The sequence below is a fragment of the Aulonocara sp. 'chitande type north' Nkhata Bay genome, linkage group LG17 (assembly GCF_057382095.1).
Source record: "Aulonocara sp. 'chitande type north' Nkhata Bay isolate Kocher_YH1m ecotype deep benthic linkage group LG17, A_spYH_male_GT1.1, whole genome shotgun sequence".
NCBI lineage: Eukaryota > Metazoa > Chordata > Actinopteri > Cichliformes > Cichlidae > Aulonocara > Aulonocara sp. 'chitande type north' Nkhata Bay.
The window spans coordinates 39,281,819-39,309,779 of NC_141360.1; the positions used below are offsets into that span (position 1 = coordinate 39,281,819).

Genomic DNA, 27,961 nt, shown 5'->3' on the forward strand with positions numbered 1-27,961 from the left:
TCAAAAAATGTTTTAGTATGACTTTGGTAAGATACGAAGCTGCACCGCTTGATGGATTGTCGGAGCACTACGGCTACCATAGTCAGGAGCCTCGCGGAGTAATCTGGGTCCAAAACTGGCAACACAGTGAACACCAGCAAGCACTGCAGACACTGCAAAGCCTTGATAATCGCCCATTATCAGATTATCAAGGCAAAGATGTAAAAGCCTGTTTTGTTAAGTGGCTATACAACAATATGGTAGTACAAAATCCATTCAGTAAAGTTTTCGGGTATCTTTTGTAGCTGCCTCTCTAAAATTACACCTTCAGATCTCTTCAAGTTTTCTCAGATGTCTGCAGGTTCATTTATCTTCATATAAAGTGGAGATTGTCTCACACTGAGTGCAGCTAAAGGTAATCCCTGATTGAGGAAGAAAGAATAATTAAAAGGTTAAGTGCTGATCATTCTTCTCTGAGATCACCCATGGAGCTTTAAACTGAGGCCAGTGGCTCACAGCTCTAATTTGCAGAAAATGTCAATACTAAAATGTCAAGGAATAGGTCAAACACGACTGGGTCCAGAGTTTAGCCAGAAATCCGTGCTTTTCAAACCAAAGAGAAGCAGCCACTTCAGCTGACACATTAGCATGCTAAGAGACCTTCTGGGTCATCGACTTTACAGTCTGCATTGGACAGCGTCACATTCATTTATCAGTCACTTTAAAAACCCTTCAGGAGAGTCTCTGCAAAGCCCTGGGGTTTCATCAGGACACCTCAAACTGTGAGAATATTTCAATGAGTTTTAATTACACGTTCATTGTGTATTCCACAGGATGTATCAAGCACAGAAGCAGTTACAAAGTGTTTTGAGGATTTTGAGCTTTAGTTGAATAAAACGAGTCATAACTATGCCATCTTAGGCGTTGGGAAGCTGATATAACTGTGTGTCTGTCTTCTTCATTTTATAAATGGACTACAAAAACAGAACAATGTCTAAAACGTATTGAAAAAAGGGGATATGTGTTGGTTCATTTCTCTGTGCTGTGACTGATAAGAAATTGTACTCTTTTAGCATATTCCTTCAATAGTAGACTTGGTACTGTATGTACTGGCATTTATCACTGACCTGAGCAAGTCTCCCTCAAAATCTGTGGGATGGAGTATCAGCAAAAAAAAAAAAAAAAAAAAAGGTGAACACTGCCAATGAAATATTGGGTTACTGGAACATACCATCTACGCACGATGGGGCAGCTCTGGTGGTGCCTGCCACTTGTCCGGGAAAGCAGGAGCACTTCACAGTTTGCGACCGCTCCTCAATTTTGTTCTTGTTGCAGCAGCGGTGCAACGCCACCACCTCGCAGGTGCCAGTTCGAACATGGTGGGCTGCTGGGGAAATGATAGAAAAAGTCAGTGCTCATTGAATGATTCACTGTAGTTTGAACACTCATTTGAAGCTGCACTACTGGCCTTGGATTGAATCCCAAGATAATATCTCTCTTTGGTCTTTCATCTGTGGGAACGATTAGCCTGAAAGCAAAAAGGCCACTAATTTCCTTAAAAGAGCTCATTTATCACAGGCTTCTCTCGTTATGTGAACAGTACCAGTCTATAAATTTGTATGATTCACAAGTGACAGCTTTAACAAGAAGCAAAGGCCAACATATGCTATATAATTTGCATATCATATAGTGACCCCAGATTCAGCTTTCTAAGGCAGGCTTTCTGCTTTGTGAAGTAACCCTAATGTGTTAGGCTCCAGTTAAACAGTTACATTTCAACTCATATATATATATATATATATATATATATATATATATATATATATATATATATATATATATATATATATATATATATATATATTACTATCAAATATATAGGATTTAAGATCTTAGAAGACCACTAAAATTGTTATTGTTCTCTTTACTGCTGTGTTTTTCAGATTGGCTAACCAGCAGGGTATTAGCTGGTTAGCTGACCTGTATGTAGATTTGGCTGTTGCTTCTTCTATTCACTCAACCAGTTTCTAGGAAAAAGTATTTTAATGAGGTGGCATCTTTCTTTGGTGTCAGTTTTTCAACAGCTCCGAGTGAATCACTGGCAGCCCCGGTGTCTGGTTTAGTAGAGAAGGGGATTGTTAACTTGCTAGCATTTATCAAATATCCTAGCTTGGCAGGGGCTGACGTGGTGGCTATACTAGACGTGTTTCCCTATTGTCAGGGTAGACTATAGTACCGCCTGCTTCTGCACCTGTTGTACAGGTACTAACTGAGAACAGGCCGATGACACGCCCCCACTTTGACTCACTTTCTGCAGTCTTCGCTTGGCTATGGCTAATGCTAGGTTGATGTTGTCTAGCATGCTTCCAGCTGAAGAGGGAGGAGTGTGATAGGGATTTCCAGTTTAAGAAAGAGTTGGAGTTGCAGAGGTGAAGTTGAAATAACGGCACCTGGAACCCCATCAATGTTCTTTGTGTGGCTCCCGCTGCTCTGCAGTCTAAGCTGGCATTTGATAACACTCAATTTTTTGTGACACTAAAATGGATACTTTGCACTTTAAATCTGATGAACAAATAGGTACAGGTACTGCCCTGGCTGCAGGATGTGTGGGCCATGATTCTGCAATGTAAATTAGTATACAAGACTCGAGAAATTTGTTCAGCCCTATCAGCTGAGGATACTTTTAACAATAAAAACTTAAAAAGTGCCATCCTGTTAGTCTGTGAACTTGTCCAAGAAGCAGGCAGCGCTTTCTGGGCCTAAGGAAGACATCAAAGCCAGGCCTGTCTTGATTTTGCAAGGTAGAAGGGTATTGTTTTCGATTGGTGGGTTGTAAGGCTGCTGGCTTTAATGCAAAAGGTGTCGTGACTACAACAATCTGCCATACTCGCTTCTGAGTTCACCGGGACCCACAAAGCTTCTAAGTATGATCAGCCCACAGAATAGTGTGCCAGTTGCATGTCCAACCCTAAGTCACAGAGAAAGGATTTCTTTTGTTTTAAGGCTGAATGTGAACAATATCAATGAAAACAGTCAGTTTCAGCTCAATTTCTTTTTTACACAACTTGTACATAAATCATCAAATTATCTTTTACAGGTAAAATGCAGAAGGCTGCACTTTTATACAGAGCATGAGGCATATGTCGTGTAATACATACAAATGACTGATAATAATTGTGTATATCTGAGAAGTTTTCCATGTGGGAAAGTCACTCAATATGTTATGATTATGAAACACTAAAAAAAATAGCCTTTGTTTTGTTTTCATGAAAAGTCCTTAGATAGCCCTGATGGTCAGAGTCCCTTTAAGATCATTACTTACTTAAGTTTGGCTCTGAAGTCTGATTGCTGAAACTGTAATCCAGCTCTTTACAGAGGATAATATGGTGACCAGTCAGCCTCTGGCATCATTTGCACAATAAATATGTCTATGTAAAAATAGAAAATGGCACTGTGTATATGAAGAATTACTCAAGTATGATGCTGTTCTAGATTTATCCCAGCAAGCAGCATTCTGTCGAAACAAAAAGCAAACAAACAAACAAACAAAATCAGGTCTGTGAAGGCAAAAGTGCAGCGCTGCAGTATGTGGAGCCAATTTCCAGATCACGCTCTATTGTCTGAATTATTTAGAGCGTGAGCTGCTCCATCCTCTTTTAATTGCATGTGACATTTTCATGAGGTGTCCTTCTGCTGAGATACACACTGCTGCCGCTGCGGTAAACAGTAAATCTGAAACGACTGCATGAAACTGGTCCTAACAGTCTGTACTCGAGCAACTCAACTAAGCCTGGTTAATTTCATTTTCACTTCAGCGTGTTACGTCTGTGGACAGCAACAGTTTGGCTGCTGTAACAAGCAGCTCTAAAGGTGATAGAATCAGCTGCTTTTCTGAGACCGAATGATATTAAATCTGACAACACAAAAGCATCTGTTATCTTATTTGAGTTCAGAAAATATGACTTTTACTGAGGCTCTGATATTTGCTGCTCCATGTTTTTGGTTATCTAATCTCTACAAAGTGATAGGATCAAATATTTCACACATATTATACATGTTATCATCGGGCAAAAAAACCCACAATACTTAAAATACAAAAAGCAAAGAAACAACAACACAGGAAGAGCAAGGGGACGTCCTGTTTTTGATTATGCGTGTCTGCTCTATCCTCACCATCCTTTCTCAAATCACCAGGTAGGTAGCCATCCAAAAGTAGCGGGATGCTTACTGCAAATAAGAAAAAAAGATATGAAAGACAAACACACAGTAAGCTGAGCTGCTTTAGGTCTTTGTGCTGCCAGCGGCTACATACTGAGAAGCAATGGTGTTTCTGACTGGATTTAGAGTTCTTTTTGGATGCCTGCTCAGCGCACACTGCCAGCAGATACAGAGAAAAGCATTTCACTCAGGAATCATTCAGTCCTCCTCACACAGAGTCCATCTTTTAGCCTGCTGTGCTCCGCTTTGACAGAGAGGATCCCTCTGGCTCCGGATACACCACAGCTGCTGCTGCCGCGGTTATGTTTTTAGATTCGTCCTTCAAAATTTTATAGCACCAGCATCATGCCATGAAATTTAAATAACAGGATGCAGGGACTCCCTGATGGCTAAGCATGTCATGTAACTGCATCGTCCCCAGTCTGACTCTGGCTGGGGACTTTTGTTGCTTGTTGTAGCCTTTTCTCTTGTCCTATATGTCCTGTCTGCATCTCAACTGTGGTTCTATCCAAAAATGGCAAAAATGAAAACAGCCATGCATGAAAAACTAGACAAGCCTTTTTGAGAAGGACGCTGGAAACTATAAATATTTATGAGTGAGTACTCATAACTACTTATAGAGTAGGTAGTACTTCTTCTGTGAAGACATTAGTGGTGTGTGATACTGCATATTTTGGTATCAGTCAAATACCAAGTATATACTGTGATACTGACACAGACTCTTATCCTCTAAAGGCAGCGTATGCAGGGGAGAGTAGCACATTTTTCATTTCCAAACAACAACAATAATTTAACATAATTCATTTGGCTACATCCTGAACTTGGGGAACAGAAACAAAGTATTGATCCTGTCACACTAGTATCAATATGATACCAATACCAGCCTTGATATCAATACCTCGATCAATCTGCCCGCCTCTAGCAGACACATTGTTGGAATTGAGATAAGTGAGAGACGCAAGAGAATGTTGGTGTTCCAATTACAGCATAAAGAGAAATAAAGTTAGGTTATACTAACAGCAGGAATATTTCCAGGTTTTTTTAAGTTATGGCGAGCAAGGTAAGACCAAGAATGAGGAGGCTTTGGACCAAACCACACCAAACTGTCTACTTTAATGCTTATAGTTTAGTAAAATGTGACGTAGTCACCCAGAAACAGCTATAAACTAAGAAAATCACTGCATTTCAACCAAATCCCTGATTTTTTTTTTTTTTTACATAATGAAGTCATTTTTAATGCCTAAATCTAACCAGTTGATACATTTTGAATAAACAACATATTTTTAAAAAATGACAGTTAAAAATCTGTGATGTGTTTTAGTTGAATTGAGATGATTCTCCAGCAAGGCAAGGCAAGGCAAGGCAAGTTTATTTGTATAGCACAATTCAACAACAAGGTGATTCAAAGTGCTTTACAGAGACATTAGAAACAAGAACAAATAAAAAGCATGATTTAAAATTGATTAAAACAAGCAAATAAACTAACTAACTAATTAACAAACAAACAAACAAACAACAGTGTATAAAATCAAAACAGATAAAATCAGTAGTTAAATGTAAGTTTTGAAATTTAAGCTTAAAGTGTGGATTTGGTGCTTTATTCAAATGCAGCTGAGAACAGGTGAGTCTTCAACCTGGATTTAAATAAACTGAGTGTTTCAGCTGATCTGAGGCTTTCTGGGAGTTTGTTCCAGATATAAGGAGCATAAAAGCTGAATGCAGCTTCTCCGTGTCTGGTTCTGACTCTGGGAACTGATAAAAGCAACTGCAACTCCAATCGCCAAAGTGGAAAATATTCATTTTTTCCAACATGAAATACTACAAACGAGCTGGGGCTGGTGCTGGATTGTGTTCTGGGATGCGAAACTAATTCAGAAACAGGACAAGACAATAAAAATCGTGTCCAGAATGATGAACCAATAGATAAGAGCCTGCATTGTCTATAATTCAGACAATACCTTATAATTACTGTATATTATTTAACCACTGTAAAGATCGAACCAACACATCGTCACGATGTACACTTGAGGACTGTTTATTGAAGCATCACACGTTTTTATGGTTCGGCACCATGTTCGCTAACTTTCCAGTTAGTCGTCTGCACACACACGCGCGCGCGCGCACACACACACACACACACACACACACACACACGCACACACACACTACCCCCCCCCCCTCTCTGGTCTCCGGCTTTACTATATAAAAAGAGAAAAACCTCATTAGGCAAATCATCTCCACCTGTCCCTCCAGCCTTGGCTCCGCCCCCTTGAGCTCACTGCGCCACTCCTCCCCTGCAGCTGACCACACCTCCACCACAACCATATTTAGCCACATTTATAGTTACATATTAGAAGAACTATTTTATTTTATTTTTTTTAATGGAAAGCAGTGATTTTCTAAATGGAAAAATATCAACTGAACAAGTACAGATAAAAATAAAAAACAGTATTATTATTATTACTGAACCTATGCAAATGTTCTTACATGAATTTTTCTGATGTGAAAATTGTTAATTATATGAAACATTCACTTTCTTAACAGGAGTATCCCACAGACACATAGTACCTGCTAATATGTGCTAATTAACATAAAAATAAGATGCAATTTTACTCAAAAATGGAACATAGGCCAACTGGAGGGGCTAATGTGGCTGTAAACCACACAGCAAACCAGATTATTTGTCAGATAATTGTATTGAAAAAAATTCCCCAAAAGGCACAAACACAACAAACACTGCATGAGGTGGCTGAGATGACACCTAGCAGACGGCTGAGAGCCCATTTGACCTGCCTGTCAATGCAACCACGGCTATAGCAAACTATAATGCACGTCCTAACAAAATGAAGCAGGTAATTAAAAGAAAATCAACCCAGGTACATTTGTTATAACCAGAACAGGCTATAAAAGACAGCTTCTCCTGTAAATTTGTACACTGTACCAAAAATAGCTCAGAAAGGTTCAAATAAATTGAACGGCTCTATAAACCAAAACCTAAAGATATTACACCAGGGAGCTTAATAAAATAATAACTACAGATGGGCAGGATGGTTATGATCCATAGTCATTCACCACACCCACAGTCATTCTGATGACCTCTGTGGCAGCAGATGGACGAATGCGAATATGATCTTGATTTAAACTGAATTCAAATAGCAGCAGCGTTTCTGTTTCTCTCTGCGACTAAGATGGATGTGTGATCGACAGCTAACAGCTCAACATGCAGGCCACAGAAACATCTCTTTATGGTAAAATATCCAGGACTACGCTGGGTTTCATCCCCACACAGTGCAGTCCCTCCACATTTCCTCTTCTCTCTTAGATTAACGTCCCTGTCTGCACGAAAACTCCCGAAGCCAGGTAGTGTGACACTGTAGTCTGGGGAACGTGAGTGTCTCCATGAAAAACATCAAACCACACTCACTGTGTTCCCTCTGGGTCTTAATCAGCTCGCTAAGCTCGTCCATCTTATTGTCCAAGGACCTCACATTCCTCATGATAATCGCTGGAACAGCTCCAGCACTGAGAGCCGGTTGTTTCCTCCGTAGCACCTTTGGGATTACAGGCCTCGCTCTGGGCAAGTAGAACTGTCAATGTGATCGTAACAGGCAAAAAAAACAACTGCAAATGATGAAACTACCTACTTGCCAAACAAAACACAACAATTACACCTTTGCATAAAATATAACGAGGAAGAAGAATCTGTTTTAAAAAACACAGAAATATCTACATATCATACAATTTTGTAATATTATGGATGCCACAGAGCATTTTTCAAACTTTCTACCACTGTTACTGTTAACAAAGATGTGTAATGTTGCCCCAGCGGACTGTTTAGTACCAGTCCATTTCACTACATTTGTGTTTGAGGATAATCTAATGCAGAGCAAATCCAGTTACAAACAAACGCCTTCTGGCATTTTACATTACCTTGCAGGAAACCAAGACGATTATGTGCAGTAAAGATGGGAAGCACAATTGTTATTTTGGTTTACAAGATTTGGTTTATTTTAGTATTTTAAAGCAAAAAAAAAAAAAATATCAGCCAAAGGGAATTTTGGAAAATAAATCCCCCCAACTATATTAGTGAGAGAAAGCCAGAAATATGAACCCTGCTGGAAATTTCCAGAGGCAGAGTGAGCAGTCTGCTGCTTTGCAAAGCTAGTGAATCGTGCCTGTGGGGGTAAACACGACCCCCTGGTACAAAAACTCTGAAGCTAAAAAGAAAAAGAATTATGAATAATAAGGAACAATGTAAGTAAAAACGTTCATCAAGAATTTATAACAAAAATATATACACAATGTAAAGAAATGCATTTGACTGTATATTGTTTTATAGTAAACTTGAATGCATTTCCTCAGTGAAATTTGCAGTGTTGTAGAACAAAATTTCCGCGCTTCCTTCGATGAATCCACAGACTGGAAATGATACAGGGCTGTTTCGAGGTGACCGACTGGGAAACACTCTGTGAGCCTCACGCCGAGGACATCAATGGGCTTACTGAGTGTATCACAGACTACATAACTTTCTGCACCGACTCCATTGTTCCAGCTCAGACTGTTCATTGTTACCCAAATAACAAGCCGTGGGTGACTAAGGACATCAAAGCCCTCCTCAACAACAAGAAGAGGGCTTTCAGAGGGGGCAACAAAGAGGAGGTGAGGAAGGTCCAGGTGTTACTAAAGGACAAGATCAGAGAGGCTAAGGACAATTACAGGAGGAAGCTGGAGTGGAAACTCCAGCAGAACAGCATGAGAGAGGTGTGGAGGGGCATGAAGACCATCACTGGATTCAGGCCAACCAACAGCAGGGGAACTGAGGGAGGTGAGAATAGAGCCGACGAGTTGAATCTGTTTTTCAATAGATTCGACACCACAGTGTCTGCTCCCACCCCCACAACCTCACCTGCAGTCAGCCTGGAATCCAGAGCCACACCACTGTGCCAGCCTCTCTCTTCACATGTTGCCTCCTGTGAGATTCCTGACACCCCTCCCCCACCCATCACCTTCACTCAATACCAGGTTGAGATGCAAATGAGGAGACTTCACTCAGGCAAGTCTGCTGGACCAGACGGAGTGAGTCCCCTTGTCCTCAAGGCCTGTGCCCCCCAGCTGTGTGGAGTCTTTCATAAACTGTTTATGCTGAGTCTGAGTCTGCAGAGGGTCCCGGTGATGTGGAAGACATCATGCCTCGTCCCTGTACCAAAGACGCCTCGTCCCAGTGGCCCCCAGGATTACAGGCCTTGGCACTGACCTCCCACATCATGAAGACCCTGGAAAGGCTCATCCTGGACCAGCTGCGACCCATAGTAAGACCACATCTGGATCCCCTTCAGTTCGCTTATCAGCCTCGTCTCGGAACAGAGGACGCCATCATCTACCTGCTCAATCGTGTCTACACCCATCTGGACCAGCCGGCGAGCACTGTGAGGGTCATGTTTTTTGACTTTTCCAGTGCTTTCAACACCATCAGGCCGACCCTCCTGGGTGATAAGTTAGCAGCGATGCAGGTGGATGCTTCTCTGGTGTCCTGGATTGTTGATTACCTGACAGGAAGACCACAATATGTACGTCTCCCACAGTGTGTGTCTGACAAGGTGATTAGCAACACAGGGGCACCACAGGGGACTGTCCTCTCCCCCTTCCTCTTCACCCTCTACACCACAGACTTCAGCCACTGCACAGAGACCTGCCATCTTCAGAAGTTTTCTGATGACTCTGCGGTGGTTGGATGCATCAGCAGGGATGATGAGACAGAGTACCGGGCTGTGGTCGACTCCTTTGTCACGTGGTGTGAGCAGAATCATCTGCAGCTCAACGTGGCAAAGACCAAGGAACTGATGGTGGACTTCAGGAAGACCAGGAAACACTTGACCCCTGTTTCAATCCAGGGGGTCAGTGTTGACATTGTGGAGGACTATAAATACCTTGGAGTACACATTGACAATAAACTGGACTGGGCTAAAAACACCACAGCACTTTACAGGAAGGGCCAGAGTCGTCTCTATTTTTTGAGGCGACTGAGGTCCTTCAACATCTGCCAGAAAATGCTGAGGATTTTCTATGAGTCTGTGGTGGCCAGTGCGATCCTCTATGCTGTTGCATGCTGGGGGAGCAGGCTGAGGGTCGCAGATGCCAACAGACTTAATAAACTGATCCGTAAGGCCAGCAATGTTGTGGGGATGGAGCTGGACTCCCTCAAGGTGGTGTCGGAGAGGCGGATGCTGTCCAAGATAAAGACAATGTTGGATAACACCTCCCACCCACTCCATGACATGTTGGTCAGCCACAGGAGCTCGTTCAGTGAGAGACTGAGATTACCGAAAAGCACCACTGAACGACACAGGAAATCATTCCTGCCTGTGGCCATCTCCCTGTACAACGCATCCACTTAACACACTGTTTGCTGCTACAACTACACATGTTTCTTTTCCAACTATTTATTTATGAGTGACTTATGTATGTATGTATGTATGTATGTATGTATGTATGTATGTATGTATGTATGTATGTATGTATGTATGTATATATATGTATATATTGTACTATTCTTAGTTAGCGTATTGTCTGTCTTGTCTTAATGTTGGTTTAAAATGGAGCACTGTAACAAAAAATAATTTCCCCCAGGGATCAATAAAGTATTCTGATTCTGATTCTGATTCTGATACAGAGAGTCTGCTGATATCCATATGAGCCAACACTTCACCGTTTTTACCTTCGGTACAATATGCTCAGCATGCCACTGCGAAAACTGAGTCGCATGACACATTATTCCTCACATCTGGCGTGTTTAAGCCCAGAGGCTGATAGTTGCTCTCTTATGATTCTCTCACAACTCTGAGCTCTGAAACCCAGTGAGAACTAGATGTGCTCTCTGCCCTGCTGCTCCCACCATAGTATGTATACGCCAGTAAGACTGATCAATAATTGCACAGCTGACAGTGAATACGAGGCTCTAAATGCACCATAAAATTGTACGTGATAGTCAAAATTGACACATTTAAATTTCCTAAACTGTATCACTTAGTAGATTTTTCATCTTAAGATAAAATACAGTTAGGCTGTCCTCTGAATGGCTCCTAATAATGTGCTATTCATATACAGCCTTCCTCTTGGCATTCATTTCTATTCTCTGATGATTGTTCAAAGGATGTAGATCAGTACCAGTGACTAACATGTTTCTTATTAGGTGTCATCTAAGTGACATGAATTTAAACACATCCCATATCCAAAAGCTCTAATTTAATACTCCAATGAATTATTAAAAAAAAAAAAGATCAAATGTTTGAAATGAACTAAGACATTTTCTTTGGTGTATTTCTTTCTCCTTCAGTCTTTCACCTCTACCTTATCTCTGTCCTTTAAACTTTATGTCATTTCTTTTTCAAAGCACCCTTCTCTTACTGATCACAGTACAGTCACGAGTAGGAATGTAACCCATGACTCGTCTTTTCTGATTCTTGGCCCTTAGTCTTTATAATGCGTAACATGAAACATGTTCATAGGGCTGACCTCTGAAAATCACTGCTTTGAAGCCTTACTCAGAGATCCTCTATTTGTGTCCAGTCCTTTGAGCATTGATTTATCCACATGACATCATGCAATGTTCTCGTGGTCAACCAAAGAAAGAAGCCAATTTGCATGTGGAGCGATATTCTTGCTGCTGACTGACCCTTTCACTATAAAACACATCGCCTTGTTAGTGATGTGAGCATCAACAGCAACCTTAGCGGGTACTCCGTTCCAGCTTTATATGTATTTAGGCTCATAGACGCAGTCAAGATGACCAGCTGAAGTTCAAGTTTAGGCATCAAAGGTTTAGGGGAAAACAGTGGTCCCCAACCCCCGGGCCACGGACCGGTTTGGTGCCGGGCCGCTAGAGTTGAGGCTCGGGTGTGAAATTTATGGTTTTCAGGATTTTTATCGTTAACTCTGTTTCCCTGGGTCTTTCCCCGTGTGTTATGAATAATTGTTCTTTTTTGGTACCGGTACTGGTTTTATTTTGTTGTATTTATCCGCAACATGTTAAAGTTCGGTCCGTAAAAATATTGTCGGACATAAAGCGGTCCAAGCGCAAAAAAGGTTGGGGACCGCTGGGTTAGAACGCACCATTTCGCAACATAAAACACGCTGAAGGGAAAACTTTACCTACAATAAACTTTTCCAATATTTTCCTTGTTTGCTACGGTTATACATCCTCCGTCTCACTGCATCTATTTCAAACCGTAAGACACGCCTGTCGAACTCTATCGAGCTGCTCTATATGCTGAATAATTACGCTGAAGGGAATTCCCACACTCACACTGATTTTACAAAATACAAAAACAATCTGTCACTGTGACGGTAGCAGCTAACAGTCTCTGCTTGTGGCGGAGCAGTCAGGTCTTTCGATCACAAGATCATCTCCTACTCCATCTCCCAACTTTTGATGCTGCCCAAGCATTCGCTCCTTTAAGACGATCCTTTGAACCAAAGCTGTTTCCGTGTGGAGGGATGGGCATTTTTTCCCTCTCTGTGCACGACTGAAATTACTTTGCTTAAGAAGCTTTTATACATTGGTCTCTGGAGACGGAGAAACTGCAAATGCATCCCTGCTCTGTATCATTCATGAAGCTGTTGTGAATGATAATGCAATCATTGCTTTGCTCTATATGCTGCATTGTGTGCAGCCAGAAACACCGCCTCACGTAGAGAGAAAACACCTTTAACAATGAGCTCACCGAGTGCGATTCCCCCTTTGCAAACCTTCATAATGAGAAGAGGAAGTGTCGTTCTATTTATTGCTTTATTCGTAGCTGTTTTGAGCAGCGACACATGACGGGTTTTTTCACATGAGGCACAATCTTGCAACCATGTTCGCAAATCTGATTCAGGACACTGAACTCGATGCAAATGAGAATATGGTTTGTTTGTTATGTTTAATATGGGGGTCCAATAGTGTCTCCGAGTGTTAGTTACTGCTCTCTCAAGGGTGCAAGGAATGTTTTCCTTTCTTGGCAGGATGCTTGTTATCCAACATATAAATCTTTTTTATTACAAAGAGCAGAAAGTGCAAGGTGCAGAGCAAGCAACAATCTTTGATGCATACAACACAGAATGGAAGCCAGACATGGAGGTCATACCTCAGTGTAACATTTACAGTAGTACATACAGAAGGCACCTCAGATGCTATACTGCAAACTGAATCTTCACCTGTACCAGCTCAGTGCTACCTGAGTGCTGCTAACGTCTAAAAATACTGAGTATAAACCTTCAGAAATATTTCACTCCTCTCAGGTTCGAGTTCTACTTACCGACCTGTGTGCTTTGATTCTTGCTAAGTGGTTTCCCATTATAGACACTGAAATTCAAGGCCAGCACAATTTGAAGGTCAGAATTTAAGCTCTCTACAACCCACTTGGGTGACCACAAGCACTGTTTGCCGAGATGGCAATGCAATATAAAAATTAGGTAGAGATGCCTTCCTACTGCTTTTCTGGTAAAAACTCTTCAAGTCCTACAGTTGTTTTTCACATAACTGATTGATTAGGTTTTAAGCTTTATTGAAGAGCAGCTCTTACAAAGCAAGCCTTAGTACATCAAGGTTATAGTCTGTGAATGCTTAGTGGCACATGGTATGTGGAATGTTTTTCTTGAGCTGTTTCTTAAAGGTTTTGCAAAATTTTATAATTTTAGTCTTTGCTTCAAACATTACACGTTTATCATATCATCTATTACTGTTAGTATCTACATATCAACATAACAACACACAAAATCTTCTATTTATGCAAACATCTTGTATCAAGGAGACATGTCCAGCCTTTGTAACAGGTAAAAAAACTTGTACAGCATGATATGTTTAGCCCTGACTGTGGTCTAGCAACGCACATAACAGAAAGACCGTTATTTAGTTTTACCCAAGTAGTAGAAAGATTTGTGTCTATTCTAGTTCCATTGTCAAGCTAGCTAGCTAACAAGAAGAGAGTCTTTTTTTTAGGCAACAACATTACATGTGCTTGGCTTTACTTTGTGTCCATGTGTAATCTTCACTTTAAAAGAATTAAAATAAATGTGTTCATGCTGGCCAGATTATCTTTGAGTGCTTAGCATCACACTTTCTGGTGTTCCTAGCAGTCTTCCAGTTCTGCCCCTTTTTTTCAGTTCCTCGATGCTCTTTTCCTGCATGACATTTTTGTCTACCTGCATAGTTCACTTTGCTTGAATGCCCAGTTTCAGTATCCTACATTTGATAGCTCATCTCTGTGATTGTTACAAACACTGACCTGTTGGAATTCATGCACCACATAACTCGCGTAGCATATGCACAGTGTAGTGCACAGAAGTGTACTAACAATCAATCAATCAATCACCTTTATTTATAAAGCAAAACAACCACAGCTGACAGAAAGTGCTGTACATTGGAATCAAAAAAGAAAATTACATAAGATATAAATAAAAGCCAAATAAAAGAAAGAAAAAATAACAGAAGAATTATATTTCAAATACTGGTGGCTGTTTGGGGTCAGTCCTTTAGTCGCCTCACCAACCGCTGCTATAACAAATAGTTCCATGTTTGTTCCATGAACTGGTTAACTTGGATTGTCTGAGGCTGGAAGTTAGCGTAACCTAGCTAGCCCGGTTCAGCTCTGAGACCAGGCCTATGGGGGCGTCCACATCATAGGCTGCATCCTCCTGAGGACCAGACCTTCGCAGTCTACGTGGGCCGGAAGTGAGCAGCTGTGAAATGGGACGGTCTAGCCTTCAGTTTTGCATCAACAGCTGTCTCGGTAGAGTTTCATAAACTTGGCCATCTGCCCATTTCTATCGAAAATATAACAGGACACTGGAGTAAATTCTGTTTAATCAGTTTTCTATTTGACATTTATTCAGCTGTGTGAAAACTATAACTTTAATCTCAGCAAAACCAATTTACTCAGGAACAAATAAAACCGAAAACATCGGGGCACTTTTGCAAAAATGTGATGTCTTGATAAATCGAGCAGATATTTGAAGTTTACACCGTTACATTCTCACCTGAAAATATCTTAAAAGTTTATTTTGTGACCCAGGAAGAGTAAAAACTGGAGTTTGGCTGGGCCACGCTATGAATTCTGGGATATGGTGGGCCACAAAGGACACACCCGACCCATCCTTCAAATTCGGGGAAAAGGAGAACGCATTTGTCGGCTGCATTCGGAGGAGTCTCTGCCTACAAATGCGGCCTCAGGAGGATGCAGCCCATGAATTTGGACCCTATTTGTCTTTCAACTACATTCACTTCCTGGGGTCACAGTGTCGATAAGGTGCAGGAAATAGGTCAAGTTTATTTATATAGCCCATTTCCAAATAGTCCATGCTGCACAAAGTGCTTAACAATGTAGAATAATGCAGTAAAATATAGAAAAATAAATAAATAAATAAAATAACTAAAGGAAAACAACTAAAAAAAACAACTAAGGCTGTTAAAACCAAAATACTTTGTCAAAGTGTGACTATAAAAATGTGATCAAGTGTTTGTGCAGATCTAATATTTAAGGGTAGACTATTGCTCTGGGACCTGTCGCCACAAGACTTCAGTTTAGTCCGTGGAATGGATAACATTAGTTTTGAACTGGACCTCATGGTTTTCTCTAGAGCATAAATAAATAGGAGCTCAGACGGGTACGAAGGGGCTCGGCCGTTAAGTGCCTTAAAAACAAGGAGTAAGAGTTTAAATTGGATCCTGTAAGGAAGCCAGTGTAGAGATGCTAAAACTGGGGTAATATGATCTTACTGTTTAGTGCCAGTTAGCAGACGAGCAGCTGCATTTTGGACCAGCTGCAGACGATAAAGAGTAAAGTACAAAGAATTGCAGCAGTCCAGTCTGCAAGTAATAAAAAGATGAATAACACGTTCAAAGACATTAGCTGGAAGGTATGGCTTTACCTTAGCTAGCTGTCTTAAATGAAAAAGGCTGGATTGGACTACTGCTGTCACCTGCCCACATAGTTTGAAGGAACCATCGAGGTTTTTTTCTTACAATAGGAAGATAATGGGCCCAGAGCACTGTCAATGTGATTATTAACGAAATTACCAAAATGACAACCCCTGTTTTGTTTTCATTTAATTTAAAAGAAATGACCTCTGGACCAAACCAGGAAGCCATCTCCATGGTATAAAGCTAACACACCATTGGCTTAGCTTCCTATATACCATGCAGACAGGAAAGTTTTAACAGCTCCCTTCAGACTTATACAAAGCACCTCCTTTATTTAACGTAAGATGCATCACTGCAAGTTCTGTGGTTGTTTTGATGCATACACATATTTACATTTACTATCAGAAGACACAAAAGGCACAGGAGGAAAAACAAATAGCAACGCATTTAGAATCAATGTACAGTCGATTATTGTAGATGCTATTTAAAATAAATCAGATGTCCCCATGACTTTAGATCCAAGCCATCCTGTCTGACTCCTATCTCTGCTCAATAAGGCACAAGCACAAAGGTGAACGGAGTGACCAGAGACACTTATTAAGTTTGTGTTGTAAACATCCACTGTTGTAAAGGACAGACTCCTCTGTAGCAAGCTGGCTTGACAGGAGAGTGCAAAGGCAAACCTTCTTTTTAAGAAATCAGAGCAGAAAATAAACCAAATTTGCATAACTGTCAGAGAGCAGCACGTTTGATGGCGCAGCCATGATCCTGTCTTTGCTGACACAAACTGGTTATCTAAAGAAGCAAAACCTCATGTCTGTGCATTATTAAAATAGTTTTTCATCTTGTTGAAATGAAATAAATTTGTCCCTCTTGCCAGCAAGTGAGCTTAGGTCCCTCCTTCTTCCAGAAGCCAGAACATGTCTCTATTGGACATGTTCTGGCATCATTTTATCTCTTAAATGATAACAGGTTTACAGCGATACAAATAACACTCAGGGGAAATTAGTGGGCGGCGGTGGCTATCCGGGTGAAATGGAGCACGTGCGAGATTATTCTGATCTTCTTCCTGCTGAAATGATGAGCGCCTTGAATGGGGGATGGCTGCCAATCAAAGCCACTCACATCAAAGTGCTGCACTCCCAGTGTAATTGGTGGACAAAGAGGAGAGAGGTGTGTGCAATTTCTGTCATGCTCACGAATGGACATCCTGTCTGGCAGCAGAACTGCCTGCATACCACCAATTACCTGAGGCTGTGCATTGTCAGTGGGACTCCCAGTGATGAAACATGTGGGTTGGTCTTTGCTTGTAATGTTGCTGAGTTGCCATAATTGATCTCTGTGGGTTTACTGGTGACGACTCAACAACACTTTTAATTAGGCAATGGGAGACGAGTTTGACTCATACCACCAAAGTAGTCGTTTCAATCCAATTACTCCACCGTTTACCACTGTGAAATTTTATTTGTGATGCAGAATGGTGACAAATTCCTTTCGTAACATCTTGCATGAGAAGTGGCAGCCTATGTGGCAGCTCTCCTCAGTGCATTTGTTCTGTGTGCCGCTTTGCATTTGTCACTCTGTTTTGGGAGAATCGCACAAGCCTCCGCGGGTCTCAGTAGCTCCCAGAGAGCTGAGTGAATGGATGGAACGGCACTAACCAAACTTATAGAGAGAGGAAAGTTGTTTATGTCTTGGCATGGGGAGATGCATTATGTTGAGCCTCTTTAGGCCACTTGATTAATCAGACAGAGCACATGATGTGACTGAGACACCTAATAAAAACCTCTGTCTCTGCATCAGATCTGACATTTGCTGAACCTGCTCCAGAAGGACATGAAATGAGTGACTTTGTTATTCTGCTAGTTTCTTATATTAATATTTCAGTTAAAAGAGAGGAAGCCCAGAACTAGAAGACTTGTACAGTGTTCTGTGCCGCGGATCAGCCCTGATGACGTTTTCATTGTGTGGTCAAGTTACTTGAAAAAAGTAATTAGTTACTGACAGAGGCGGAGCCAGACATTTGAGACACCCGGGGCTTAGCCCTAAAGGGTAGTGTGCATGTGGGATTTTTTTTTTTTTTTTGGGGGGGGGGGGTTAGAAATGACTGAAAGATTAATAGGCTCTGTTTTGAGTTTTGTTCAAAAAAGAATGACTTCATATAGGGAAAAATATATATCACATATGCAGGACACCTTAAACTAGTTTTTTAATTAAGCAGCAAGGCAGAACAAAGTCGGGCTGTATCAAGACACGAGGACTAAACCCCAATTCAACCAGACCCAGAACTGATCCAGAATTAAAACAGGACTACAAGAGTTCAAAATCAGGACTACTTGGGACTTAACCAAGACAGAACCAGAATCAGAACTAGATGATCGTAGCACTAAAAATCATCATAGACCTGCACTACACTTATTTTTTAATTCTACCAAAGTACAATATTTAGATTGAGAAAAGTTTATATAATTATTTAGCCTTGTTGTGCAAACAAGCCTGCATAACTTAATAAATGTAGAATTTGAAAAATAGTATACCTAAAAAGAAACACTAGGTACGAGATACATGAGGACCTATGATACGGTGATACTTTTGGTAAACAACCATTTGACTAACATGTGTGTCTCACCTGCTCTTGTTCATCTCTGTTCTGTCCTCATTCTCCATCTCCCTCTCTGCTCCTCTCTCTCCCTCTTTGTGCTGACAATCATCAAATATACAGTTGAAACCACATATTTATGTACTCTTCAGATCAAAACACAAACACTTTTTTAATTGTAAGATCAAATCAGACTAAATGTTTATTTTTTAGATAAATATAAAAAACATATTTGTTAACTTTAAGAGTAAAGAGAGAAACTATCTGTATTTCTTAATTGCAAATGGCACCAAATTGTATTCAAACTTGAGCCACATTTATGGAGCTCCACAGTTCTTTTCCTGGTGTTTTGGTTGATATCTTTTAATTTTCCCATTTCAAAAAAACAGGCTCTGTGTTTTGCCTTATATGCATCCACAGCTGTGCCACCAATTTACTCACATGGACTCTACTAACCTATCAGAAGCTTCTTGAGCTCAGAATGGAATCGTCTGGAGTTTCTTATTAATTAACAAACTTAGTGTACATGTACTCCTAAATTTGATCAAAGTGATAAAAAAACAGAAAGCTCTGTCTCTCTTTATTCTGACATTTATCTAAAACAAAAGTTTACTCTAAATTGATGTTTTACAGTAAAAATGTTTTATGTTTTCTCCCTAAAGTGTAAATATCTGGTTACAAATGTGAATATCCTGCTGTGTACTGAAATCCCTCTTGTTTTGCATAGAAATATACTGAACAACATACAAAGCATAATATATAAAATAACATTTACCTGAGTTTTTTCTTTGAAAGAAGCCTCTAATGTCCATTCTTATGTTTCAGTACATAACTGAAACAGATTTAGTCGGGGAGGGTAAGAACTGAAAATATGTTGATTCACTTGAAGAGCAAGTAACGTAATATTGGTCAAGTGATCAGTTTGATATCAATCTTTCGTGATGCACCGTCATATTTACATTATTTGTACGGTATGAATGATTTGCTTTGGTACCCAGGGGCCCGTTCTTCGTACGTCGCTTACTACATCCAAGATCAAATGACACATCCAAGACCAAACCATCGCGCTAACCGTGAGCTCGCTAATCCGGTTCTCCGAACACACCTGCTGTTGACGATTAGTATAGCTGGATGAAGTAATGTGAGATCACTGGGTGTCGTAAAAGGGGCTACGCATCGATAGTAGAAACATTGATCGGCAACCCTCTGATTGGTCGGCGAAAATGGCGACGGAGCGCGCTCGGCTCGGTATTCTTCGGCAGCAGAGCAAGAACTCTTGAGTGAGGGATTTCAGGAGTTTCAAAGTTTAATCAGAACGCAAGGGAACACTGCAAAGGCTGCAAAAGCAAGGAGAGAGGGCTGGCAGAAAGTTGCTGACAAATTAAACTCGTAAGTAATTTAATAATAACAATAATAATGGAGTGGATTTATATAGCGCTTTTCAAGGCACCCAAAGCGCTTTACAATGCCACTATTCATTCACTCTCACATTCACACACTGGTGGAGGCAGCTACAGTTGTAGCCACAGCTGCCCTGGGGCAGAATGACAGAAGCCAGGCTGCCATATCGCGCCATCGGCCCCTCTGGCCAACACCAGTAGGCGGTAGGGTAGATTTATTATATTACACCATATTATCCAATAATATATTACATTATATTATATTATGTTATATTATATCCCCTTACACATTAGAGCCACAACAGGACCCACTAGAACATGGGAACAAGTAAAAGTGAAATATAAGAATATTCTATAGAATGGTAATATTTATCACTTATATTGCTTTTCGTCTCTTGGAAAGAGACCCTGGAATAATCTGTTTGTTTGTTCATAACAGCAACCAAGAAAAGGGCAGAGCAAAAAAAAGACAGGTGGTGGTCCTGCACCCCCTCGTCAACAAGTTGGTTAAGTAAATAATACCCTCACGGGAATATTGATATCTCTCTATGAGCACACTGTCGCGCTGAGCTAAAGGATCCTGTCTATCCCGCAATATACGCTGAATTCTGAGGACTCTCCTTATCAATCTTGCACCTTCCGCAATGGGTTGGTCGCGTATACGGACAGGACATGGCTGCGACAGACTTCCCAAATCCACCTTCGCTTTTATAGCCGTGGTCTCTCATCTTGATTACACGAAGTAATTTACAATTACTACTCTGAAATATGAATTACATCTGTAATAATCACATACATGTAATAGAATGTTAATAGTACATTTCCCTTTTTTAGGAAATGACCTGTATGTATCTGTGTGACATCAATAAAAGGATCAAGTGCTGCATTATCTTTAGTTACATTGATGTTATTTATTTATGGTGAAACAGTGGTGGGATATCGCTGTTGCTTTCGTATAAATGAAGCGGACATACCTGCGTGGCCGCGATCTAATCCTGTTTACATAAAGTAAACCTGCTCCCGAGCAGGTTTACGCTTACGGCTCTGTTGCTATGACAGCAAGTCCCGGATGAGCTTCGGGGAACCGAACGATCCAGGATCACGCAAAATCGTCAACAATCTAATCCAGCTAACTTACTTAGCGAGGTACGAAGAACAGGCCCCTGGTCAAACTTAAGCTCTCCTTAGTATGGCTGGCTCCGTTTCTCCAACAGCGCACTCACAGGCGGCAGCTGCCCCGCCCCCTCGCTCAGTCGCTTAGTGCCTGAGCTCGGATCATACCAATATCAGGGGGGGAATGTATGTTTTATACAGTTGTCAGCCAGACATCTAACTATGAAAAAATTACACTCCAAAAGACCCCGGGCTTCTGACAAAACAACCCGGGCTTAAGCCCAGTAAGCCACCCCCACGCTCCGCCCCTGGTTACTGATTACTTCTCCAAAAAAGTAATCCTGTTACTTTACTGATTAGTTATTTTCAAAAGTAATTAGTTACTTCGTTACTTTTTAAAACATGATACACAACCTGGATACATAATAAAGAAATAGACCTTTCAGCCCAATTCTATTTTTTCTGTATAATCCATCATAAAACTGAATCAAATGGAAAAAGTCTGTTTTTAAAACCTGTTTCATTATTTTTAATCTTTTAACTTTATGCAAAAATTAAATCATATGCAACAGTCTTTGACTTAAAGAAATTGTTAAACATTTAAACCAATTTTCTGCATATTCTAGCATATTTAAAAAAATATTTTTTGTGTTCACACTCTTTCAAACAGATGCACGTAAAACACAGCAGAAAATAAAATAAATCAAAGATTCAGCAGCTCTGAGTCCTGTCGCTCTTAAATCTGTTGTCACCTGTTTAGCAGGAGTGGGGCGGGTGGAGGTTTGCCCACAGTGGTCATGTCAGTGGGGGGATCCAGGGGTTTCTCTGTGAATGTCACATTCCCGTGGCAGCGTGCTCGCTGCTCGCTCAGATTTGAAGTCTAATTTTTCACGTTAGAAAGAAGTTTTCCTCCCACACAGAGTGCACAGCGGACGCTAATGTTTTTGTCACTTTTACAGAATCAAAGTAATGTGAGTATTTCCAAGCTTTAAACGCTTCACGGTTGTACTCTCTCCCACACTCCATATCTGCACACGTCTGTTACCACAGACGTCGCACGTGCTTACGTCACAGTCATGACTCATGAGACACTCTCACAAACAAAATCACCGTTTAGTAACGCAGCGTGCTTACGGGAAAGTAACAGTAATCTAATTACCTTGAGTAAGTAATCCCTTACTTTACCCGTTACTTGACAAAAGTAATCGGATTACAGTAACACATTACTTGTATTAGAGCTGTAAGCTGTAAGAACAAAAAACTTTGTGCCTTGAACCTCCAAGGACACCGGGACTCGAGCAGGTGTGAAGATCAAAAGGTTGCATTTTGGAGCATTAAGTAAGACCTGAATGTAAACGGTCACGTCTTGGATTGCTTCTCCAGTCGAATGCTGCTGTTTTGTCTGAGCTACCGCTGTCTCACTGATGCACACATTGTGTTCTTTGTACAGGTTATAGCAATAGTGAGATGGGTCACTCATAGCTCGCTGATATATAAGCACTTGCAGTGAGTCCCTTGGCATTATTGGTATAAACCCACTGCCATTTTTCCACTGTGGTATAGCAGCATGTTTTAACCCAAACATGCTGTGGCAATCTGTTTCTAAACCCAACCAAATAGTTTCAGAGCTTGAACCTGAGCAGCGAATCCAGTGACGTAAGCAAAACAGATCACTGAGCAAAAACACAAAGTTACCAACTGGGACACAAACCAGACTCCTTGCTGATAATCTTTTGACTTACTCGACTGGTAATCAACATGTTTCCTGACACGGCCTTTGCCCTGTTATCTCTTCATACACCTCCATTTTTACAACCAGAGGATAAAAGCATCAACATAAAGGACAGCTTAAAATGCCGACACAACCTACAGAACATCAGTGTTTGAGAGCCGAGGTAGAGAATCCACTGGCCCTGTTGCTTCAGGACATACAGCACTGATGAAAGCAATTTAAAGCACAGTGTTGCCACTATTCAAGACTTACTGTCAAAAAACCCAAACTTAACAATTTGCTTAGATGTTATTAAGATGCATAACTGCATCAGTTACTAATGGTCAGTCCAGTTATTCGTGCTGCTGCTGCAGCGGACACTCCTGGTCTGGCTTGCACCACAGTAATGGCAGCATTGCTACATGGTGGAGCAGACCAGATTTATATTGAAAATAAACACCACACCAGAGCGTTTGCTTGCTCTCTCTCTCCCTGGTCCTGTTGGTTGTGCTGCCACATACATCATAATTTTGTAAATCACTGAGCTAAACATGGAAGCTACTCAAATTCAGTTTATTAGTTAGCTTTTGTGTTTTTTAATATATATATATTACAATTGCTTGCTCCCACTCCAGTCCAAAATGAGTCTTTCTTCATGAGCAGAATCTTCTACTTCTGCCACTGGCGTTCATTTACAGAGGGAAGGTCTCGCTGTCTAATCAGCCTAAGAATTCATACAGTTCATAGAAAGTTAACGCCTCCAGGTCACAAACACAAACTGAGAATGATTTCAGTGAAGTGATAGAAATCTCATGTCCAACATATTTCCATATTTATAGAGTTTAGCTTTTTGAGTGAGGGACAATGATAAGAAAGCAATGTTACACAGCTGGTGTTATTCTAAACAGATTATTCTGCATTCATCTCAAATTGTTGGTGAAAATACTTTTTGCTTGCTGGTTTGCACTGTGGCACTAAATCAGACAGTCAATGAGCAGCCTTAGTCTTTAATACTATGAAGGAAAGAAACAGTAAAAATATATGATTTTTATGAATATATTCTTTAAAAAAGAATATATTACTGACTGGGTCATAATTGTTTTCAAAGTCCAGACCAGTGATACCCAGAAGCAGTTCAGCACTACAGCCCACCACTGAAAACTTAAGAAGCAAAGTAAAAGCTGCTTTTGTTTCCTCACCTGTTGTTGCTTCTGCTGGTACAGACATCTCCCAGACGCTCATGACAAGCACCATTAGAAGTAGAGCTCCTTTGCTTCCAATCTGCGGGTATGGCTCACTCATCCTTGATAAAGAGGCGAGAGGAGAGGAGTGTTACCACAAATAACTCATTTATGATAGCTGCAGTTTGAAGCAATTTGAGGTGAAACCAGAAACACTATTTATAGCTATACAGAGATAAAGTTTACATCTAAATGATTCAGAGAAAGCTTGGGAGAAGGTGCTGTGACCAAACGAAACCAAAATCCAGCTCTTTCAAAATCATGAGTATGACCCAAGCAACACCATCCCCACGGTGAAACAAGGAGGCGGCAACATTATGCTGTGGTGTTCCTGCTAAGGACCAAGTAACGATTCCACTGCAATGAGGGGAAGATCGACCAGACCTCAGTCCTGCAGAAAATCTGTGGAGGGAGCTGAAGCTGCCAAGTTTCAGCCTAGAAATCAAAAGGATTTAGAGAGTTTCTGTAAAGAGGAGTGGTTCAAAGAGATGTGAGCAAACCAAATAAAAGAAGCACCTACCCACCAAGTACTAGGTCATGTTTTACACAGGGTTCAAATGACATGCAAATCAATGTAGGACTTTCTGGAGTTTTGACTGATATTCTGCTGAAACCTCCATCAAAATTAGAGGCCCTACATTTCTTTGTAAGTGAGCAGATTAATAAATTCAGCAGGAAATTAAATAATTATTTCCCCCAAGGATGAAAGATGGCTAGATAGACATCATTAACTCACATTAAGCCCCCGGTTTATTTGCATTTACCAAACAAAAGCATCTATTATCATCTGTGTCAGCCTCTCCTCCTTTTTTTTTCCATCCCTTCGCTCGCCTGAATGCATGTTTGCTCGTATAAAGCAGGGATAGAGGCTCTTATCCTCCTCCTTGCTTCTCAAAACAAACTACAGCTGTGAATGCACCCCCAGATCACTATCTCCAAATTCTCTCTTTCTTCCCCTGCGGCTCCCCTCGTGCTCAACCGAACACGAGGTGAAGGCTCTCTGCTGCCCCAACAGGCTTCAGCAAGCCTCTGTAGGCTCTACAGCAGAGCGGAGAGCGGGCAGGTCGCAGTGGCTATTCCATCCCTCCGCAGTGCCTTTTTCTCTGCACTCCCTCTCCCTAATGAAGTGTGGTGGAGCCAAGGCCACGCTGCATAAACCGTCTGGCACAGTGTGTTATCACCGACAGACAATGATCAAATTTCAAACGGGGGATGCGGGAGTGGTTCGGTAATTACTGGAAGGGGCATAGTATCGTATGGCGGGAGGGGACAAAGTTACAAGCTGCGTTTATGCCTTATTTACCACCTCCCGCCTCTTATCTGGCTGCCGCATTGACATATAGATTGGCTAAACCTCATTGGGGATCTCAGATTATTTGTGTAATTAAGTTTATTTTTGCAAAGCAAACATGACCTTTTAGCAAGGTTTTGTTAGAGCGCTCAGTGTCACACAGGAATTAGTATTGAGTTGTGTTGCTCCAGCAATAAAGAACAGGCAGAACTCACATGTTTAATGTGCCCTTTAAAGATATAAATAGCTGCCTGTTATCTGGACATGTAGGCGATAGCAGTGTATGGAAGGGGAAGTCTTAAATAATCGCTGAAGATTTATTTATTTATTAATTTTGACATGGCTTCATTTAATGAAATTTGACTTAAAGGTCATGAATAATTTCTACATCACATTTTCCCTGCTTTAAAAAAAAAGCTAAATATTTTTGGGAAATACTAATTGCTACCCAAAGCCATCACAGTGACAGCGAGACTACAGGAGGTCACCGAGAGCGAAGAAGTTATTTGAAGCGCCGCGGCTTGATTATGTCATTCCTTTCAGGTTTTTATAGGGATTAAACAAGATGCATCATGTTAATTTGTGAATTTCAGATGGTAAGTACCATCCAACTCTCGACAAAGGAAAGAGGCAGGAAAGAGCAAAGATGGGGGAATAATTCCAGTAATCTTAAAATAACCCAGATAACTCAATCTGAAAGACTCAAAGCAACGAGCACACACATAGCTGAGATGTGACAGAGCAAAGAGACAAGCAGTTGCATGCAGTGGACGCAATAAAGCGTGGGTCTTTGACTTTTGATTCCCAAGTCCTCAAACTAACGATCAAAGCGGTCACTTGTTCCTACAATCTGATACAACCAACGTTAGTGAGATACAGGCACGAGTACTCGAAAAAAATGATATGTGGCATTTAATGAGATAGTAGAAGTGTAGAAGGCTAATCGCTCAGCTACAGGGCTCATTCATATTCTTCAAAGGGATTCTGATCATGAACCATAATGTTGTAACCACTAAAAGTAGCTGTGACACTGTGAAACGATGGTATGAGCTCCTGTAGAAACCATAAGTCTGTGTGATGTCAACCTTACTTTAACAAAAACGTGTTTCACTCACAGTGTCACAGAAAAGAATGACTCTACCCACAGTCCTAACATAAGGCAGCAAAGTGTCTGATTGAAAGAAAGAAGGTGTACTTTATTGATCCCCGTGGGGAAATTCCTCTCTGCATTTAACCCATTCACTCAGTGAAGCAGTGGGCAGCCATTGGGCGCTCGGGGAGCAGTGTGTGGGGACAGTACCTTGCTCAGGGGTACCTCAGGGTAGCTGTTCAGGGGAATCGAACCCCCGACCTTCCGATCATGGGGCCACCACTCTACCTACTGAGCTATCCCTGGTGGAAGTTGCTGTCGCCATGGAAATGTCAGGTTTCTTAGTCAGTGCTAAACTTTAGAAACCGCTTGAGCAGGCACAAACGCTACACACAAACTACCATTATACATTATTATATATGTATAATCTAATGCAGCGGTCCCCAACCGTTTTTGCGCCACGGACCAGTTTGTGCCCGACAATATTTTCACGGACCGGCCTTTAAGGTGTCACGGATAAATACAACAAAATAAAACTAGTACCGGTACCGAAAAAAAGAAGATTTATTCATAACACACGTGAAAAGACCCAGGAAAACCGAGTTAACGATAAAAACGATGACAAAATAACGCTGAAAACCGATAAAAACCCTGAAAACCATACATTTCACACCTGTGCCTCAACTCTCGCGGCCCGGTACCAAACGACTCACGGACCAATATACTGCTGTTCACAGCATAAATGTTAAGTTAAGCTAATTCCAAAACGTTCCAAAGGTCACTTGCTGTAGATTCTGGAATTTTCAGCAGTTTATTATTATGAGTAGTTCCTCTAATTTTAGGAGTAATTATGTATGCATTGTTGTACCTCTGACTTTATTTTCTGATCCAAATCCAGGCTTTGAATCAGTATTTGGCTCATAAACCACCTTGTAGCTAATCCCTATATTCTTTATTTAAGAATATAGGGATTTTCTGAAATGTCAATAGAGAAAATGAATGAGAAAGTCATTTCAGAAGCACAGGCCTTAATAAAATGGCTTGTGCCCTATAGGCAGGGGTGCACATAAGTGGTCCACAGGTGCGCATTCGCTGTCAAAATAAAAGACGCGCACCAAATAAGAAGTTGCAACATTTGCATACATAAGATTTTCTGGAGGAGGACAGACCTTTGTTTAGAACTCTTAAAGATGTCGAAGAAGCTCCTTTAAGCAATTACTTTGGTGTTCCTCCACCTCCAAAGAAATGTCAGAAGGAGTCCGAACCGCAAAAGAAGCGTGTATTCTCGGAAAAGGGGTTGCAGGAGGTGAGCTGGTTTCAAACAAATGATGAACACACAGAGATGTGGTGCAGAATATGCTGTGAAAATCCCACTCTAGAGGACAAAAACATTGCCTTTTATATGTACGCAAATGTGCGTTGC

The 27,961-nt window shown here is 41.0% G+C and overlaps 1 protein-coding gene across 2 annotated transcripts in view; it reads right to left on the minus strand.

Annotated features, from left to right (window-relative positions):
- The window catches only part of LOC147310586 (chemokine-like protein TAFA-2), a 98,795-nt gene that overhangs the window by 12,027 nt on the left and 58,807 nt on the right, over nt 1–27,961 (minus strand). The window contains exons 2-3 of one of the 2 annotated variants that reach the window (XM_086268534.1): nt 24,116–24,219; nt 1,211–1,363 (exon numbers count right to left, since the gene is read on the minus strand). In XM_086268534.1, the coding sequence (XP_086124660.1) occupies nt 1,211–1,363; nt 24,116–24,218 (256 nt within the window). In that variant the 5' untranslated portion in view covers nt 24,219. Of the gene's footprint in view, nt 1–1,210; nt 1,367–24,115; nt 24,220–27,961 lie in introns of both variants that reach the window. The other variant, XM_086268533.1, reaches the window with a different exon arrangement.